General features: G+C 42.5%; 1 protein-coding gene across 6 annotated transcripts in view; it reads left to right on the top strand.

The window, feature by feature from the left end:
• Positions 1-79: 79 nt before the first annotated feature.
• The window catches only part of LOC135898933 (sialin-like), a 38361-nt gene continuing 19651 nt past the window's right edge, over positions 80-18789 (top strand). Inside the window, exons 1-5 of one of the 6 annotated variants that reach the window (XM_070535672.1) lie at positions 80-327; positions 1630-3039; positions 7380-7598; positions 9506-9756; positions 13571-13754. In XM_070535672.1, the coding sequence (XP_070391773.1) occupies positions 2979-3039; positions 7380-7598; positions 9506-9756; positions 13571-13754 (715 nt within the window). In that variant the 5' untranslated portion in view covers positions 80-327; positions 1630-2978. The other 5 variants (XM_070535674.1, XR_010563457.2, XM_070535673.1 and 2 more) reach the window with 5 other exon arrangements.

Here is an 18789-nt window from a genome sequence, read left to right as displayed (position 1 = left end):
TTTCTAGTGGCGCGACCGCCTCCCCTGGAGAGGGCCTGAAGCGGAAGAAAGGTGCGGCGGCGCTGTAGTCGACCGCACTTGAAGGCGCGGCAGCTTTCGGGCCGTCGGCTGCTAGGACAACCGCTTTGTCCATCGTTTTGGGCGGCTTAAGTTTGTCACCACGAAGTAATGCAAGCCTAGCAAAGGACAAAATATTTCGCTTCCGATTTCTGCTCTTTGCAGCTTCGTTATGAATGTGGAAAGGTTCAAATAGTGTCGCTTGCGCGCGTTGTAGTTGTGGAATCGTCTGGCCGGAGACATAGCCGCAATGCTTCACATCTCGTGATGGTATTCATTGCTCTTTGCCATGGCTTACTATCACACTTTTTTTTCCGTGAACGAGCAAAACATAAAGCAATATTTGCAAACGCTTACCGTGATTTTCGCGAGTGGCTGAGCTGGATAGCGGGCTGCAATATATACACTTCGTATGATACATCTCTTCCCACTGACGGTGCACTTCCCACAAATTAGGTGCCTTAATTAAGCTTGTCTCGTCGCTTTCAAGATCCTTTAATGACGATATAAAAAAATTTCTGTGTATGCTCAACATGAAATCGCCTACCCCGAGATAGGAACGCATAAAGAAGGAAGTTTGCCAAGATAAAATGCAATGACGCTTAACATTGTTTCCTTAATATGCTTTGTCGCGACGTTAGAGGCTTCAAAAGAGTACGCATTTGGGCTGGTTGGTTCATGATTACGATCACTTTGGTTGTTAGTCAGCGCTGTTGTCTGTGTCCCTTCGCTCGTTCCGTCGTTTAGCGCTGTTTTTGTTGCTCGTAGTTAGAGGCTTGTTCTTGACGGCTCATATTAGCTCCTGTCCGTGTATCAAACTTTAGAAATCGCTGCGGCATTTACACTGAGTGACGCCGATGTTCTAATTTTTCTTTTTACGCCGGATTTGGAACGTAGCGCATTGGCATATACTGCGTTGTATTGGATGGATGTTCTAGGTTTCTTGGCGACATTTCATTATTTTTTATTACCATTCAATACCCTCGTTCTTAGATTTTTTCATCTCAAGGAATTTTCAATGGATTGACCACTGCTATCTTGGTATGCACAGATGGCTGGCAGAGTTACGAAGAATAAACAACCAAGTTGTCGTGTAGCACACCAGTGCACATTTATTTGCACATCATCGCTTTTCAGTTCACTACTGTCGAACGGCTTGGTATCATTACCCTCACAAGCGACTAAGCTTCAAGTGTTGGTGCGACTTTCTGCGCGCTGCATCACGAGACTTGTTTAATCCTTTGATGTAAAAGTGCATCCTGGTTACTACATAAAATCCAATCATGTTAGCTGTTAGCAACATCTTCAGCTTGCTGGATCGACACAATATGTGTTTCTTCTATTAGCTTGCCCAAAAGATGTACCTTGCACTTCACGATTCCTTCGATTCCAGTGTTGAAAAACACTGTTCTCGCAACTGTAATTTCACTCGTGGGCGCATTCAGTGCACAACACACGTAGCACACACCAGTAAAATCCAGGAACTCGTGCAGCGCCCACGATTTTCTTGGAAGTGCGAGTCCCCGGAGGTCGGCAACGCTAACAATGTCTCCCTCGGCAATATCCGCGCAGTCTTCGCTGCTCACTGCAGCCTCCGCACCATGATCGCCCTCTTGATGTCACTGGTCAGCGCGGCGGGCTTTACTGCTGGTATCACATGGCATCTGTAGCTGCCGTCTCTTCCTCTGAGGCCTCGGAGTCGGAGTGGACTTGCTCAAATAGGCGGGTAAGTTGGGCAGAAGGGTCGGGACTGCGTCAGGAGCAAGTGTTGGAGTCCCCCTCGGAATTCTAACTTCAGTTCCATTTATCACGTGTACATATGCCTCAAAAAAAAAAAAAATGGGGCTCGAAGTGCAGTTCACAAACTGCACAATCAGGGTCCAGCGGCTTGTCAAACCTGTGGAGATTTCGCTGCCAAACAAGCCTTTGTTGTTCATCTTACGGAGCCTTAAAAAGTGATAACTTACGGTCCTGAGCTGTTCTTGCGTAGCCAGTTGCGCAGCCTGGCGCGTAACAGTAGTTTAACCTCCGCTTGGGCGGCATCATAAACACTGACGCCGGAAAAGGCACGAAAGAAACAACGCTCCGCGACAACAACAACGACAAACCACGCGCAGAAGCAGAAGTGGCGCACACTTGCTTCAAGTGCGAACGACGACAGCGCCACCGCTACTTTCTTCCAAAGCAGGTACGCGACGCCCAACAGGAGGCGCCTCCGCTCGAGCCACTGTAATTATTCTAGTACACTGTAGCCAAACCAATGCCTCCTTGCCAAACCAGCGCCTGCCAAAAACGTCACTTGGAGGCATTGTTGCGGTGCACGCACGTGCCTCTGGCGGTTTCGCCCCTTCCACACTTGTGCAACCTGGGCGCTTGAACCCGTTCTTTATGCTTGAGCTTGAACCTTGAACTACTTTTTGCCCTCTTGTGACCGGCAATACGTTCTGCGCGCTTGGTGACGCGTCGCGTTTGTGCCTTTGCGAAAGCATTGACGAAAGTAGCAGACATGTTTGGGACCGGTGCTCTCCGCAATGATCCCCGTGGAACTTGAATGGTCGACCCTTCACTTGTCCAGACTTTCGCAACATATTTTTACCCAAGAAGAGCGAGCGCAATGACACGGAATGGGTGGTACGCAAAACAAAACGTTCAGGAGCTCTGTCGAGTGCGTATGCGCTGCGTCGAATGCACTGGCCATTCTTGAAACCTGTCCCCTAGTGTTACTTTAGTAGTACTGCAGCTGTGGCTGCATACCATTACACAGATCTGATTTTCCTGCTTATAATCGAATGCGGCACTTCTGCTAGGTGGGATATAGCGCTCAATGAAGTCGAGGCTTACCTACTACACGGTTTTAGGATAGTTGGTCTGTCCGCGTACTTGTCTTTCTGTTCAAACAACTATTTGAATCTCAAGTGAGAATGGCAGAATGTAGCAGAGATCCAAATCATGGACGATTGCGACGCATTCCATGTGTACAGGGTAAGTTCGTCACTATAGTGCACAAAATATTTCTGCTGCTGGTAGCGTATTTGCATGTTTTTTTTTTTTACCTAAACAAAACCTTTAGCTTCTATACACTGCTTTATAGAACGGGTGTCATACGGCGCACTTTCGATCGTGATCGAATTTCTCGGTCGCGATTGGCCCTTTTGAGCAAGCTGCGGGAGGGAGCCAATCGCGGTCGAGTATTTCAAACAGGATCGAGCTCGATCGCACTCGAATGTGGCTGTGTGACATCAGTATTGCACATACTCAATTGCCGTATACCTTCAACTTTCGCATCGTCTTCATATATGGTTGTCCGCTTATTTACGTAGGAATTCATACTTTTTTTGCGAACTGTTGTTCATCCATAACTGCCACGGAAATAGCACTTAAAACTTGAATTTAATACACTTGTAATTCTCTGCTCTTCACTGTATATCACTTACACCCTGGGAGCACGGTCAGCGTTGGTAGATGCACAACTGAGACTGGCTGACTGCCACGGTTTATTTATGGGCTGTTCTTAATTAGCTGCTCGCTTGCTTGCTTGATCATTTACGCGATGTTGATGCCCTTGTTTTCCTCTTCTTTTTTTACTATAGTCCCAATGCTGTTGCCTTGCCCTGTTACAATATTAATTGCATGCATATTCTGTGTTCAACCTGTTGCTGCTATGATCATTGTGTTTGCTTTTGTTTCAAGGTAATAGGAGCGAACTGACAATCCTTTGTACTGTATAACCGATAAGAAAGGCTAGAATTTTTCATCAACTGATAAACCATTGACACTCAGTTCTAACTGCTGTTGGCATGGCTACAGTGCTCTAGAATATATTCTAGAGCACTGTAGCATGGCTGTGCAATTCATTTCAAACCTTTCTCTTAATGTCGAGCTTCCGGCTAGTCAGATGGCATGCTATGCAGGAGCCGTTTATAGCTGTCTGTCAGGAATTTTTTTTGCAAACTGTTGTTTATCCATAACTGCCATGTAAATAGCACTTAAAACTTGAATTCAATTCACTTTAAATAGTAATTCATGTTGTGCAAAGGAATAAACTTACAAATTGCATTTTTCTATATGCAGAAGAAAACCATGTTAGCTAGGTGGGCATACATTTCCTTGAAATAAATTTTGGCTGCTGCTATGTGCCAAGTGTTTAAATTCATTGCACAGGAAAACACGAGGAAAAATTTAGAAAATTGGCTGTGTTTTACGCATGCTTCTGTGTTCATGCTGCAAAATCTAAATAAAATATAGCAAGCGAAACACTTTCTGCAGTTATTTCTTCAGTCACTTAACACACCATCATGTCATTCAGTGCACACATAGCTTCAAGTGATATGTAAATTCATACTGGACAAAAAAAGACATCTGCATTATTGATTTTATTGGAGATGAAGAAAAGAAATCAATTACATCAGTAAATACAGTTATATTGAACTGTTATCACTGCTCATAGTTATTATCATAGGTTAGAAAACTCTGGAAAATGTAATGGTTAGGTAATTGGTTAGAAAATGTAAGAGCATAAAAAAATGCATTTCAAATATTGCTTATGCCAAAAGTTGGTGCTTGGAAGTAGAACCACTTAATTTGGGGATTAAGTAATAATTATAGATGAATTAAGTACAGGAAGAGCTCTCACATTCAGATACTAAATTATTCTAGACATAATTTGCTCACTATTTGGAGCATGAGCATTTTTAATCGGAAGGAAACGAGATAAATTTACGTTACTTTGTCAAGTACTGCACAAACTGATCTGTATGCTGTGACAAGCAAAAATAATTAAAAAAAATCTTTTTATGTCGGAAATTATGCATTGAGGCTGTTGTAAATGGAAGGTTCCTTTCACTATTACTCATTGCTTCATCATAAAAATGAGCTTTAGAGTTAAGAAGTGCTGATGGTTGGAGGAGTTTATCCGTAAAAATTAACAAGCTAAAACAATGGTTCCTGAAGTCAAGGATCAGATATCTTTGTGCCATTTGTCTTTATCGTACTCTCTTCAGAACTCTGTATGCTGTGCATTATTTGGCTCAAGAACGTGTTAACTAGAAAGTTCTTTCAAATACTTTTATGTTAGAGCATTTGCATGTGGTGAGAGCTAAATGTAGCATATTAAGAATGCAGTATTATGTGCATTCTGTTTCATGGGTTACTCCCTAGAACATTCTTACTTCACAGGGACACACTCTACCCATGCTTCTTGCACTTGAAAGGATGACAGTTGGCAAGAACAAAGGTTAGGAAACGAGTGAATTTAATGCTTAATAAGATGCTCGAAATGCCAGGTCTGGCATCCACCAACATTATTGTGATGTGACGGTGAGAAAAATTTGTGGATGTCATGTAGCAGTAAAGCTCAAGCACGATGCCATTGCCAGTAAAAATTAAAAAAAAAAGAGAGAGAGAGAGACAGCTGTGTGTGCTTTTTCCAGCTGCACTCGTGTGTGGCAGCTGCATGTAGCAATGGCAGAAACGGAAGAAGCCAGTCTATCGTGACATCCTGAAGCACGCATCCACATTCTTGGGGCCAGAACTGAAACTAGTTCATAGAAAAAAAAGCATTACAGTAAATTATTTAGGGTACTGTGATCCTTGCCAGTAGTTTTTGTACAGTTGTGAGGTCCAGGACCTTCATTTCATGAAAAAAAAAAAAATGACGGAAAGCATGAGTGAGTACTTCTTTAATGGCCTTCGATTGTGGTGTTTGTTACTGGGCGCACTAGTAGGAATTTTAGCATAGGCTAATGTATTTGGGAATCGCTCCAGATGCTGTGGTTACTTTCATAAGCACTAAATTCAAATTATTGTATGTGGCCTCTTGTTTCATTGGCACCCTCTGTCTTCCTGTTACCATTCTCCGGCCATTGAACCTGAGTATATATGATGTGGCCAGTTCCTTTCAGTGAGGGCACCTTCAAATCCTTTTCATTATCTCATTAGTAGTTTCCGGGAAGAAGTAAAAGTCATGTCTTTTTTTTTTTGTATGACAATGCAGTGACTAGAGTAGCTCTTGAAGCTCTATTGGCACTACTGGTAACTACATGTATTTTGCCAAATTAACATGGAGACAGTTAATGTTTTTGTAAATAATCAATTTAGCGATTGTATGGAGCATAGGAAGAACTATGGGCTCTTTAAACAAGTATGCAGCATGTGACATTCTTGCAGAATAAGGTGGAACAGTAGAACCTTAAGTGTTGCATGTTGTGGGTATTCACACTAGACCTGATGCAAGTGACCCATACCCGTAAACGCTTAAACCCATAAACGCTGACCCGTAAACGCTTCAGCACAACATGTAGGGCCTGTAATGGCATGGCACTGGTGCAACTGTGCTGCCTGTAAGGAGTGGTGCCAGTGAAACTGTATCATTTTCAGATTATGAGCGCTGATATCTTTTTTTTTTTACTTTTTAATAATCGGAACATTTAGGATAAAATGCATATGCTATGAATGAAAGCTTTCATGAGTTTCGCTAGCACGCTGCAATTCTAAAAAAATTTGGTTGAATAATTCAATCAAAAAGATAAACCTTGTCTAACCAACTTTTGTGATTGGGTAATATAGCATCTATTTTGCATATAAAACATAGGAAAATATACAGCTTAGCTATAGCTTACCTATACATAAATAAATATAGAACATCATGGCAACGGCAACACCGAAAATTTGTTTGGAGTGTTCATATAGTTGCTCTTGCAATAAAACTGAATTCTCGCAAAGCCTGGGTGCATGCTGTTGAATTTCAAATTAAGAGTGTCAGTCTGTAGTCGCTTCTGCAACCTAGACAGTGATCCATCAGATTAGAATGCCTTATCAGAGCAGAAATTCACATGTGTCATGGAACCCATATCCTATAAACTTCTGTTGTTGACTGCATGTACATATACTTTGGTACATCTCTGCTGTACTGAAACTCAGTATTGCTAAATTACAGATTTTTTTTCTTGTTTAAATGATAAATATCTATGCTGGGTGGGCTGTTCAAGGTCTTTCATTTAGATCACTGGTATGAGTGGCTGGTCATGTACTAAAGGGATTGGCACTTGTTGCTAGTTAGAATATGAAGAATGCCACTTGTAAATCGATGGATGTGCCACCATTTTCAGGCCTCGCACCGCATTTAAGCCATGTCGACTATATACTGCATGCAATCAGTCTAAGTTATGTTTAGTTCACAACTGGACCTCTGTGAAGTTGTAGGTTGGGTGTGGGCTGTAGTCTGGAAACTATGGTGATTTCTGCTGTTTACACATGGTGTCAGTGATGACAAAATTTTCTCCTTCTCATATCATTACTTTCTTCTTTTTTTTTGCACCCTACAGGATGGTTGTCAATCCCTGCCAGGCACATTTTTGCCCTCTTGGGCTTTCTTGCCCTCGTGAATGTCTACACTCTCAGAGTGAGCCTAAGCGTGGCTATTGTGGCAATGGTGAAGCATCCCGCAGAAGGGGTGGTCACTGTAAATGGAACAAGCTTCATCAATTATACCCAGTGCCAACCAGACGATGATTATCATTTGACCACTTCTGATCCACCAGCAGGTACTGCTCAACCCTGTCTGACATCATTCTCTCTCTCTCTCTCTCTCTCTCTCTCTCTCTCTCTCTCTCTCCCTTCACTTTTATTGCAGTGCAAGCAGATCTTGTTCTTGGTATACTTTTCCTGCAGTGAAGAAGACAGTGCCGAAAACAGGGCTAATATAATGTAAGGATTCCTTTAGCTTGATTCTATGTCTATCTTGCAAACTGCTGCCCATGACTGGCTGGTCCTAGTGACAATATATTCAAAGTGCTGCTCAGACTACTGATCAAGCGTGGAAAGGAAAAAGATTGGAATAGAATCATTGCCTTATGCCGGCCTGTGAGTTTTCTGTTTTGAAAGATGGTTTAACTTTTGTGGGATGCAATGACCAGTGCATTGCCTTTTTTCAGCTGTGACTAGTCAAACCAAATCAGTGTTTTCTTGAGCCACCATGACTGTACTGAAGGAAGTTTTTCTTTCTATTGTAGGTAAAGTTTTGTCTTATAAGCTTTTATACATAAAAGAAGAAAGTACAAGAACAGTTTTGCAAGCAAGAAATTGGAAACATTTTCTTTTTAGAAAAGCTGCAATATTTTCCCCTGTACCTTACTTTAAGTTGTAGTTGTTCTTAAACTGTGGTCTACATGGCCTCAGTGTTCTTCAAGAGAGTTAAACAGGATCCGTTGGGACCATTCCGGAGACTTGATGAATGCTGTTTATCTTAAGAAGGAGTGAAATGTTAGATGAGGCGTTTGCAACGTACCTGTGGAAAGCCATGTCCTGAACTTTTTTTAGGCCAAGCCAGAACAAATAAATAGAGTAGATAAGATAAGAGCACTTTGATTTTGGCCATCCATAATGGTAACTTCGTTCCTATTTTTGGCACGTAGCTTTACCTGTCCTATTGATTATGGTCTCTCGAGTGACATGTCAAACTAGAATGAAACATTGGCTAATGAAAGTATAATACTATGCAAGTTCTGTCCCTAAAGATATGTCTGTGTTTATGTGCATCTTTGCTTTTTCTTTCCTTTCTTTTTTTTTTACTGATTCCCTTGGGAGCGACACATCTAGAGTACTCTATCAATTGCTGATAGTCATAATTCACTTCCACTGCCTTCTGTGCCTGCTGAGCAGACTGTAGTGTTAACCACCGAGTGGTTAACAATGGCGATGATTTATACATGACATGACTTTTGAGATTGTGCATGTACTCCCAGGATTGGAGGGCTAACCGCATGTGGGCCATTGTCTGATACGTAGAGGTGAGCTCAGTCAAGCTTGACAGCTGCATGTTGATTGCAGAGGCCGTGATCTCACTTCGTTGTCTGCATCGCGAAACCTGCTGCTGGACAGTTTGGTCAGACATTGTAAAGTACAGTGCTCAGTGCAACACACTTACATGCAAGAAATGGGATGAATGCAGTTTATGCAATATCGTTGTATGCTGCGTGACAGCATGTGTGATGGAGTCTGCCCAGTGAGAGGAACAGGTGGCTTAAAGGGCCTCTTTCTCGTTGCATTCCTAGTTGTTGCTTAGTAAACGCTGGTAGTAATGTGCACATGTGCCCTGATGAATAAATTGAATTGAATATTCAATTGAATAAACTTATGTTAAGTGAAGTCATCTGTGACTGTCAAAATGTTCAGTGAGCACGTGCTGGTGGGCGAGTTGGTTATGCATGATTACAAAAAAGGCGCCAAATAAAACAACAGACGAAGGAAGGAGACACGAGACACAGTAGACGCTACGTGACACGTAGGCGCTACAGGACACGTAAGCGCCTACGTGTCTCGTGTCTTCTTCCTTCGTCTGTTGTTTTATTTGGCGCCTTCTTTGTAAAATGTTCAGAGTCACTGCTTTACACACTGTCTGTGCGGTTGACAAGGCTTTTTTTTTTTTCACTTTTCCGTTTATCATTGGCAGGGCAGCGTGGTGATCAGGCGGAGCGCTTTGACTGGGATGCCCAGGTGCAAGGCCTGGTGCTGGGATCCTTCTTCTATGGCTACATCTTGACAGTGCTGCCAGGAGGTGTGCTGGCTGAACAGTTTGGGCCGAAGTGGCTCATTGGCCTTGGTGTTGTCATCACCAGCCTGCTGTCCATGGTGCTGCCCGCAGCTGCACATGCCCACCACCTGATTGTGGTTGCCATCCGCATACTTCAGGGTCTGGCGGAGGTAAGCAGAGAGGCACACAGCACACATACTTCTCTCTTGATTTTCAACCCCTTTAAACTCGCAGAGCATCTGAAACTGCATCTGCGCTTTCTTGTAGAAAAAAAAAGTGGGGTTGTTTATAGTCAAACCTCCCGTTTTTGGACTTCACTCCCTTTGCAATGTTGATGTGATCAGTGTGATGCCATGAATTTCACATTTTTGATAGCGAGTTTATTTTTGGCCAGAAAAACTTGCCAACCCATTGCGATCAGCAAAAGTAATCTATCGCGGACAAATCAAAGAAGTATTTAGGCATGTAGGATCCTCTGGGCTGAAATTCTCCACCATAAGACAGCCTCACAGCCTGCAGGGTTATCTGACTAAGCCAACTTCTGTACTCCGTTTGCTTAGAGGTTCGAATCATCGCAAGGTTGTTTTTTTTTCTAAATCTGAAGGTGGTAATGTTAAATTCACCTCCTTCAGCACTGAAACATCTCCAGGTTTGGATTGGCACCTGACACCGGCTAAAAAGCCGAGAACTAGTGGGGCTATACTAATCCAATTAGAAAGGCCCACTAAGCTTCAACACAGACACGTCCTCACCAGAGCAGGAATTGGCCTCTCCACTGTAATATTTAGCCATTACCTCCCTCATGATTCTTGCAATTAACCCATGGCCCTCAGTCCCCAGCAGCTGCGGAGCACCTGACCAAGGCGGCGGTCAGACCTGTAATGCAGCAGAGGGTGCTAAGAATCTCTGGACCCGGACAGACCGCCAATAGAAACTGACCCTTGCAACCTTTAACACGCAAACTCTTTCAAGCGAGGATAACTTAGCTGGATTCTTTGATGAACTATCCAGCATTGTTTGGGATATCATTGGCCTTAGTGAGGTTAGAAGAACTGGTGAGGCTTACACAGCGCTGACTAACAGCCGTGTCCTCTGCCATAGAGGACTCCCAGATAAGAAGTTATATGGGGTTGGATTCCTAATAGTACATAAGGACGTAGTGGGCAACATTGACGAATTCTACAGCATTAATGAGAAGGAAGGATTCTACCTCAAACACTCTACCTCAATCTTAAGAGAGAAAAAGTAAAATTGGTCAGGAAGAAACAGGCTAACTTAGACGCAGTACGGGTAAAAGCAGACCAGTTCAGGCTGGTACTTGCAAACAAATATGCAGCCTTAGAACAGCAAGTTGTAGATGACCTAGAGATAATGAATGAGACCGTAACTAGGCTGGCTTCAGAAGCAGCACTTGGAAGTGGGAGGCAACGCACCAAGGCAATCAGTCGGTAAGCTCTCCCAAGCAACAAAGGACCTAATAAAGGAACGACAGAGAATGAAACAGTTCAACTCAAGGGACCAGATAGAATTTGTGGAACTGTCAAAACAAATCATCAAGGAGAAAATAAAGGATATTTGAAATTATAACGTAAGAAAGACTGAGGAAGCACTAATAAATGGATGCAGCTTGAAATCAGTAAGAAGAAAACTCGGCATAGGACAAGCCAAGACGTATGCACTGAAAGGTAAGCAGGGTAATATCATCAGCAATTTCGGAGATAAATTAAAAGCAGTAGAATAATTCTATACTGTCCTATGCAATACCCAGAGCAGCCAGGATACCTCCATTAAAAGTAGTAATGAACAGGTTACAGAGGCTGCTTCTATAACTTGCGAGGAAGTTAGAAGGGCCTTAGAAGACATGAAACGAGGAAAGGCGGCAGGAGAATATGGAATAACAGTTGATTTAATTAAAGATGGAGGAGTCATCATGCTAGAAAAAGTAGTGGCTCTCTATACGAAGTGTCTATCGACTCTAAGAGTCCCAGAGAACTGGAAGAATGCAAACAATATACTAATCCACAAAAAGGGAGATGTTAAAGAATTGAAAAATTATAGGCCCATTAGCTTAATCCCAGTATTATATAAAATATTCACCAAGATAATTTCCAATAGAATAAGGGCAACACTGGACTTTAGTCAACCAAGGAAACAGGCTGACTTCAGGAAAGGATACTCTACCATGGATAACATACATGGGATTAATCAAGTAATCGAGAAATCCGCAGAGTACAATCAGCCTCGCTACATGGCTTTCATAGATTACAAAAAGGCATTTGATTCAGTAGAGATACTAGCAGTCATAGAGGCCTTATGTAATCAAGGAGTATAGTCCGCTTACATAAATATCTTGGAAAATATCTACAAAGATTCCATAGCTACCCTAATTCTCCACAAGGAAAGTAGGAAGATATATATAAAGAAAGGGGTCAGACAAGGGGACACAATCTCTCCAATGCTATTCACTGCATGCTTGGAAGAAGTAGTCAAGCTATTAAATTGGGACGGCTTAGGAGTAAGGATCAACAGCGAATATCTCTGCAACCTTCGGTTTGCAGATGACATTGTCCTGTTCAGTAACAATGGGGACGAGTTACAACAAATGATTGAGAACCTTAACAGAGAGAGTTCAAGAATGGGGTTGAAGATTAATGTGCAGAAAACAAAGATAATGATCAATAGCCTGGCAAGGGAACAAGATCTCAGGATCGCCAGTCAGTCTCTAGAGTCTGTGAAGGAATACGTCTACCTAGGTAAGCTCGCAAGGGACCCTGATCATGAGAAGGGAATTTACAGAAGAACAAAATTGGGTTGGAGCGCATAAGGCCGACATACGGCATACTCAGATCCTTACTGGAAGCTTACCATTATCACTAAAAAGAAAGGTGTACAATCAGTGCATTCTACCAGTGCTAGCATATGGGGCAGAAACTTGGAGACTGACAAAGAAGCTCGAAAACAAGTTAGGAACCGCACAAAGAGTGGTGGAGTGAAGAATGATAGACATATCATTAAGGAGACAGGAAGAGAGTGGTGTGGATCAGAGAGCAAATGCGCATAACCGATATTCTAATTGACATTAAGAGAAAGAAATGGAGCTGGGAAGGGCATGTAATGCATAGATTAGATAACCGTTGGACCATTAGGGTTACAGAATGGTTGCCAAGAGAAGGGAAATGCAGTCGAGGACAGCAAAAGTCTAGGCGGTGTGATGAAATTAAGAAATTTGCAGGCGCAAGTTGTAATTGATCAGCACAGCACAGGGGTAATTGGAAATCGGAGGGAGAGGCCTTCGTCCTTTAGTGGACTTAATATAGGTTGATGATGATGATCACCTTTTATACCGAGCATTTAAATATTTCATAATGCAATGTAATCATCCAATGATAAAAACATTAACTAGTTGCAAGTAGTCAGTTTCACTGTACATGACATCACGAGAAGCTGGTGTGTGAATATACCAACGACTACATTGTAACATGTCTTCTTTGTTTGCATCTTTGCTGGCTCGCCTGGCCCCCATTTATGGTATGGTAATACTAAACTATTTGGTATTCCATGCACGAAATTTATGCTTCTGGCTTATAGCTTAATGTTTCATTGTAGTGTTAAGAAGGGCTTCACTCATGAGCTAGGCTAATCTGTGAGTAAATGATAGGTAATATGCTGTCCAAACCAGACAGATATTCACACGAAGCTAGAGACTCAGGCTAGAGGCAATGATTTGGCAAAAGAACTTTTCTCCGTCAGTGATTGTCAGAAAGACAGGTCCCTTATTCAAAATGTTGTCTCTAGTCTGCGACATCTCTTGATCAACCACTGGTGATCAGGTATAATGTACTGGTAATAGCACTATACAGCGGATTATGAGGGGTATTGCTAATGTGACTGGTATGTATGTTATTGCTTACAAAAGTAGCCAGGAAACAGGGCTGAGCAGGGTAATAGTCATTTCATGTGACAGGCGTGTATATTGCATTGCAGGGGGTTGTGTTCCCTGCCATGCACACCATGATTGCATTATGGACGCCGATCACTTCTCGGAGCCGTGTCATCTCGATCGTGCAGTCTGGCTCTGATGTTGGGGCTGTGGTTGCCATGATGGCATCTGGTGTTCTAGCTGAATCGACATTTCTTGGTGGCTGGCCATCTATTTTTTATATCTTTGGTGAGTACTACGTAGTATACTTTCAGGATAAACATTTATAAGTGTTGTGTATGCATCATACAGCATGTAAGGCATGTAAAAAGGCACTTCTGGTAGTGTTTCTTGGCTTCTTATGGTTCTTCATATTGAGTTGAAGAGAGAGAAGTAAGCATTGTCCCAAAGGTCATTGCATGCTCCTAACAGCAAATGATCGTCTTTGTAAAAGGTTTGGTCACACTTTTATATTCATGATCTGTTTTTCGTCCACTTTGCTCTATCATTTACCTATTTAATCCTAGTTTTGATTCCTAGCTTTTAGATAATCTTGACTGCTATCTCGCTACCTTTTCTTGAACTCTCCTTTTCTCTGCCTGCCACTGGAATCTGCCTTTTGCAAGCCTGTTGCCGATGTAGTCCTTGTTTCCTCCCATTATGATGCCAAACTACATCTCCACCTTCAACTGTGACTGCATTGTTTGTGAACCTGATGATTCATTGGTTGTGGCTGCTACAAACTCTTTTCCCATCACTCTGCATAATTATTTTAGCATGCTCACACGTGATAGAGGTTTTTGCAGCAGTGGACATTATAGAAATAATTGTGGGCCACATTTCATGCAATACTGCTGGTCTTTTTCTGTGTTGTCTATCACTGTTTTGTATATTTGGCCTAACAGCTTGAAAGGTGCTTTTGTGTTGGGAAGAAGCTCTGAAAATGCCATTGCATTAATGGTTGGTGACATAGTGGTCGGATAGCAGTCAGCATAAAAGTATGTTTCCTTTTTGACTTTGCTTGTCTCTGTTTTACGTAGTGTTAAAACTTGGCTATACAAGCTTGTCTCACCTGTACAATGTTGTCTGTGTGCCTTCTACATGTAACTGCTTGTTGTATATATATAGTACAGTAGACTCCTGTAATGACAAAGTCAAAGGTACCTTTAAAATATGGTCATTCTATCTGAAGTTCATCTGAACAGAAGTGATCTGAAAACTCAAAATGCATTACTTTTGGTGCATCCAGAAATATTATATCGGATTTGTGTGTTTCAAAGCCTTGCATACCATAATGCACTTTTAAGCTATGGAGTAATTGTTCCATCTTAACAAAAAACTCCACAAAAAAGACAGGGAACGCACAGTTTTTTGTTAAGACGGAACCACACCAACTCACCCAGCTCTCAATTTTGATGAGTAATTGTTGCTTGCTGGCATTATGCAAAACCTGTGTGCCATCACGAAAAGCGACATTTCACCTAGCTTGCATTTTAAAATGTTCAGTGTCGTTGCCTATGTTAAAAAAAATAAAAAATGAACCTCAGGATTCAGGGCATTATCATCTGCATCTTGTGTGAGCACCATTGGGCAGTGTCCTCACCACAATAATCAACCTGCAGAGCCACATTGAGGCCTTCCACAATTATTGTTTATATGGTGTCAGCCCTGCAGGTTTCCACTTCATCGAAAACACTGGTGCAGGCGTCTGTGACCCTGAAAACACCGTTTGCTTATTACGTTGCTAGCAGAGTTTCCTCCTCCAAGTCAGGCAGTCAGGGCCTCTCCATATGCCAAGCAGAAAGCGTCAGTGGCGGCTTCGGAAGTTCGGCTTAACCGAATCAATGGTTTGTGCTTAGCGGTCTCCCTTTGCATTGGGCCTGTGGATAAAGAAAGGCCAGACAGATGCTGGTGCCTTGTGTCCACGAATTATATTTTTAGCTGAGCTCGCTCAATGAGGTGGAAGCCTCACTCCGCCAATTCCACTGCTCACGCACCGTCAGCCTGCTGGGCGTGCTGTTGTCGTTTTTTGTGACTGAACCATCGTGGTATGCAATAGTGCACTACAGACCCATGGGAAACCAACCAAATGCTCACGCATCCCTCCCTGCAGTGTGCTTAGACAAAAGCTCTCAACCGCATCAGATAGACTGGACAACAAGCCTTGTTGTAAGAGAGAATCGTAGGACACTGGTCTAGACCGTTCTCAGTAGAGAATGTGTTGAACACATTGTTTCATTTCTTGGGGAGATGTGGGCTGAGTTATAGACATTGAAAATTGTCTTGCGTTATAGCACATTCATGTGCAGCTTTTTTTTTTTACACATGCCTTCTACGATCTTTGATGTCCTTTACTCCGTTATCCAAGTGCCAGGTAGCCAGCCGGTCTGCACACTGGCTAACCTCCCTATTGTTCCTCCTCCTCCTCACACGCTGTTTCTCATATCCAAAAATTCAGCTTAACCGGGTTCACCTTAAGAGGAGTCCACTATATTTTAGCATGAAATGCTGCTCATTACAGATGCAACACATATATCATTTCATTTAAAATTATAAAAATAAAAGGCAAGTCACGTTGGCAGGATAAGCGCAGAGTACAAGTTAAACATGAACTAGCACACTGGTGTGCAAATACTGCATACAGCAATAAAACAGTTGAAGACTTCTACCGAAACAGCTGTTGGCTAGATAAGATAAAACGTTGAACGGCTACCAGCACATGCCTTTATAATGTGCCGGCTGACTGTTGATGCAGGATTTTCCTGAAGTTTAAGGACTTTTGATCTAAACCCATAAGGTTTTTCGGAAGACAGTGACATGCAGAACTGTGCAATGGTAGAGTACCTCAGCTCCGATCATCACATCTGTGTGACAAGCCTGAGCTCTGATGGGCAATTTCACTATTGCCGCAGGAGTGAAAGAATGTTTTCTTTTTTTTAATTTGCAGGCTTCCCGTGATGCACAATGTACTATATTAGTGAGGTGATCACGACTAGGCATTCTTGATTGCTTTCAAGAGCCAATTAATTATTTTGGTTGAAAATTCTGTCTTATCATATTTCTTGCGCTTTTGGAATCCTGAAAAGGGTACAGCTACTGAACGGATTGAGAACTTTGAATTCTTCAGTGTGTTTTGTCAAGTTTACAGAATGTGAATGCCTTGTGAGAACTCTCTAAAGGAATATCAGACATGCATACATCAACTATTTGATGTCTAGCATACCTAGAAAGCATCTATCTAGCCACTTGAAAAGAAATATACCTGGTGTGCAACATTGTGATAAACAATGAAAGGGAACATGCTACATGTTGACAACGAGAGCCTTCCAACTCATTTTTCTTAAACATTTTACAATAGTATTCAGAACTGTTTCAAGATGTATGCAACACATTTCAAATATTTTCATCTGTGTTCTTGCATTTCACGCACTATCTTGGCATGCACTATTGTGCTCATGGTACCTGAATGGGATACACACATAGAGATTACTCACTGAAGACACTCAAACATGACTGAGGCTTCTTAAAGGGGTACTAAGGCAAAGATTGCATTAACTTAAATTGTATGATTACTCCTTTATAAACCTTACAATGTTTCTTTTATGCAGAGAGATCACTCACAAAGGAAAGTGTGATTGTAGATGTTCAATTCTTCCATGATACAAATTGCCTGTGATGAACAGGGTATCTCACCTATATGGGGTGGTGATTTCAAAGGTCATGCTTTGCTGATGTGCCAATGCCTGCTTTGAATCAGAGGCCCACACATAGAAGGCACCACGTTCCCGTGCAAAGCACCATCAGAGCAGTGTGAGCGATACAAGTGAGTTATTATACTGAAAAATGTACTTGAACAGGACAAACTACATATTCTTTAAAGGGCCCCTCACCAGGTCTGTTCATTTTGAGCTGACAAGTGCAGAGCATACATTGCATAATAATGATTGTGTCTGCAAAGTATTACATCGCTACGCGCCACAGAAAGATCTGAAATTTCAAACCAACGCCGTTTTTCCTTCTCCTCGCGGCCGCCGCGCTCCAAGCCGGATGGTGACGTAGTTGTGCCCCTGAACCTACGTAGTTGTGTGACACAGTGTGACGTCACTCGTGGTGGCACGTGACTTTGAGAATATTTCAAGACAATATCTGTTATCTGTGCGATCTGTTGCTTGAATTGACGAATTGAAGTTTAGAGAAATAATAAAACACACAAACGGAATGTCTGCATGTTTTTTGTTTTACTTTGCACTGAAGCAAGAGAGATGCACTTCCACTTTGTCCGCTTGTTCCCACGGTCGTGCGCAGGTACCGGAACTATTCCATTTTCTACTGTGTTCTAGCACGTGATCATGCTCTGCGATCCGCTTGATCTGCCTCAGTATTTGTGTAGCACTGAATTATACCACTAGTCATGTTTCCTTGTGCACAGCGTGCAATATTGTGCACAGCGCGAACGGGACAACAGCTCGCATGTGACGCCGTCGGTGGAGGTGTGTAGCGCCGAAAAGAAGAAAAAAAAAAGCGAGGAGAAAAAAGAAATGAAGGTGGGCCGGTGATGTGTTCGTCACGCGATCATCGAGGTCCGGTATGGGAGAACGCAGGGAAGGAATTTCGCTTGCGAAGGCTAGACGGGGCGAGTGGAGAGAGCGTCTTGCTTGGCAGTGGAGTCTGCCTGCTGAAATTATGGGTTCGCAGCACTGAAATATTTCTATCTCGGCTAATAATGAACTGATTTGAAAATTTTTTGTGGCAGAACGCTCCCTAGAGGACACGTATCAACTTCCAGCGTATGACCAAAATTTGCCTTGGGGCCTGGTGAGGGGCCTTTTAATATTGAAACATAGTGTAATTGACTATTTTATGTTGTCTGTAGTTGGGGGAGGGGGGGGGCTGCTATTTACTTATTGGGACACATTGTGCCGTATGATCAAATACCACTCTTCCACAGCGGTTGCACCTGTCCTGTCCCACACTGCATCATTTTGCTCACTTGCGAGCGCTCTCTTAGTGAAAAAAATGGCACTTTGGACATCTTGTACCACCACTCAAGCTCTTTAGCTTGACTTAATATTTGCCTTTAACAGCAGACGCAAGCAAGGGCTGTGTGACTGCTCTTCAGGAACAGTGGTTGAAGTGCTCGCATTCGATTAGAACACGAAAGTCGGTTACTCAAGACGAAACCATGCTTGTCTTGCATCTGCTGCATATGGACCTTTATGGAGACAGCTTCTTGAATGTTGCTATAGTATCCTCTAAACCACAGTTCTGTGTACTCACTCATCAG

Source organism: Dermacentor albipictus, chromosome 3 (assembly GCF_038994185.2).
Source record: "Dermacentor albipictus isolate Rhodes 1998 colony chromosome 3, USDA_Dalb.pri_finalv2, whole genome shotgun sequence".
In the NCBI taxonomy this organism is placed as follows: Eukaryota; Metazoa; Arthropoda; class Arachnida; order Ixodida; family Ixodidae; genus Dermacentor; species Dermacentor albipictus.
Note: the sequence above shows the minus strand (reverse complement) of the source record. Positions and strands in the feature narration are given on the sequence as shown.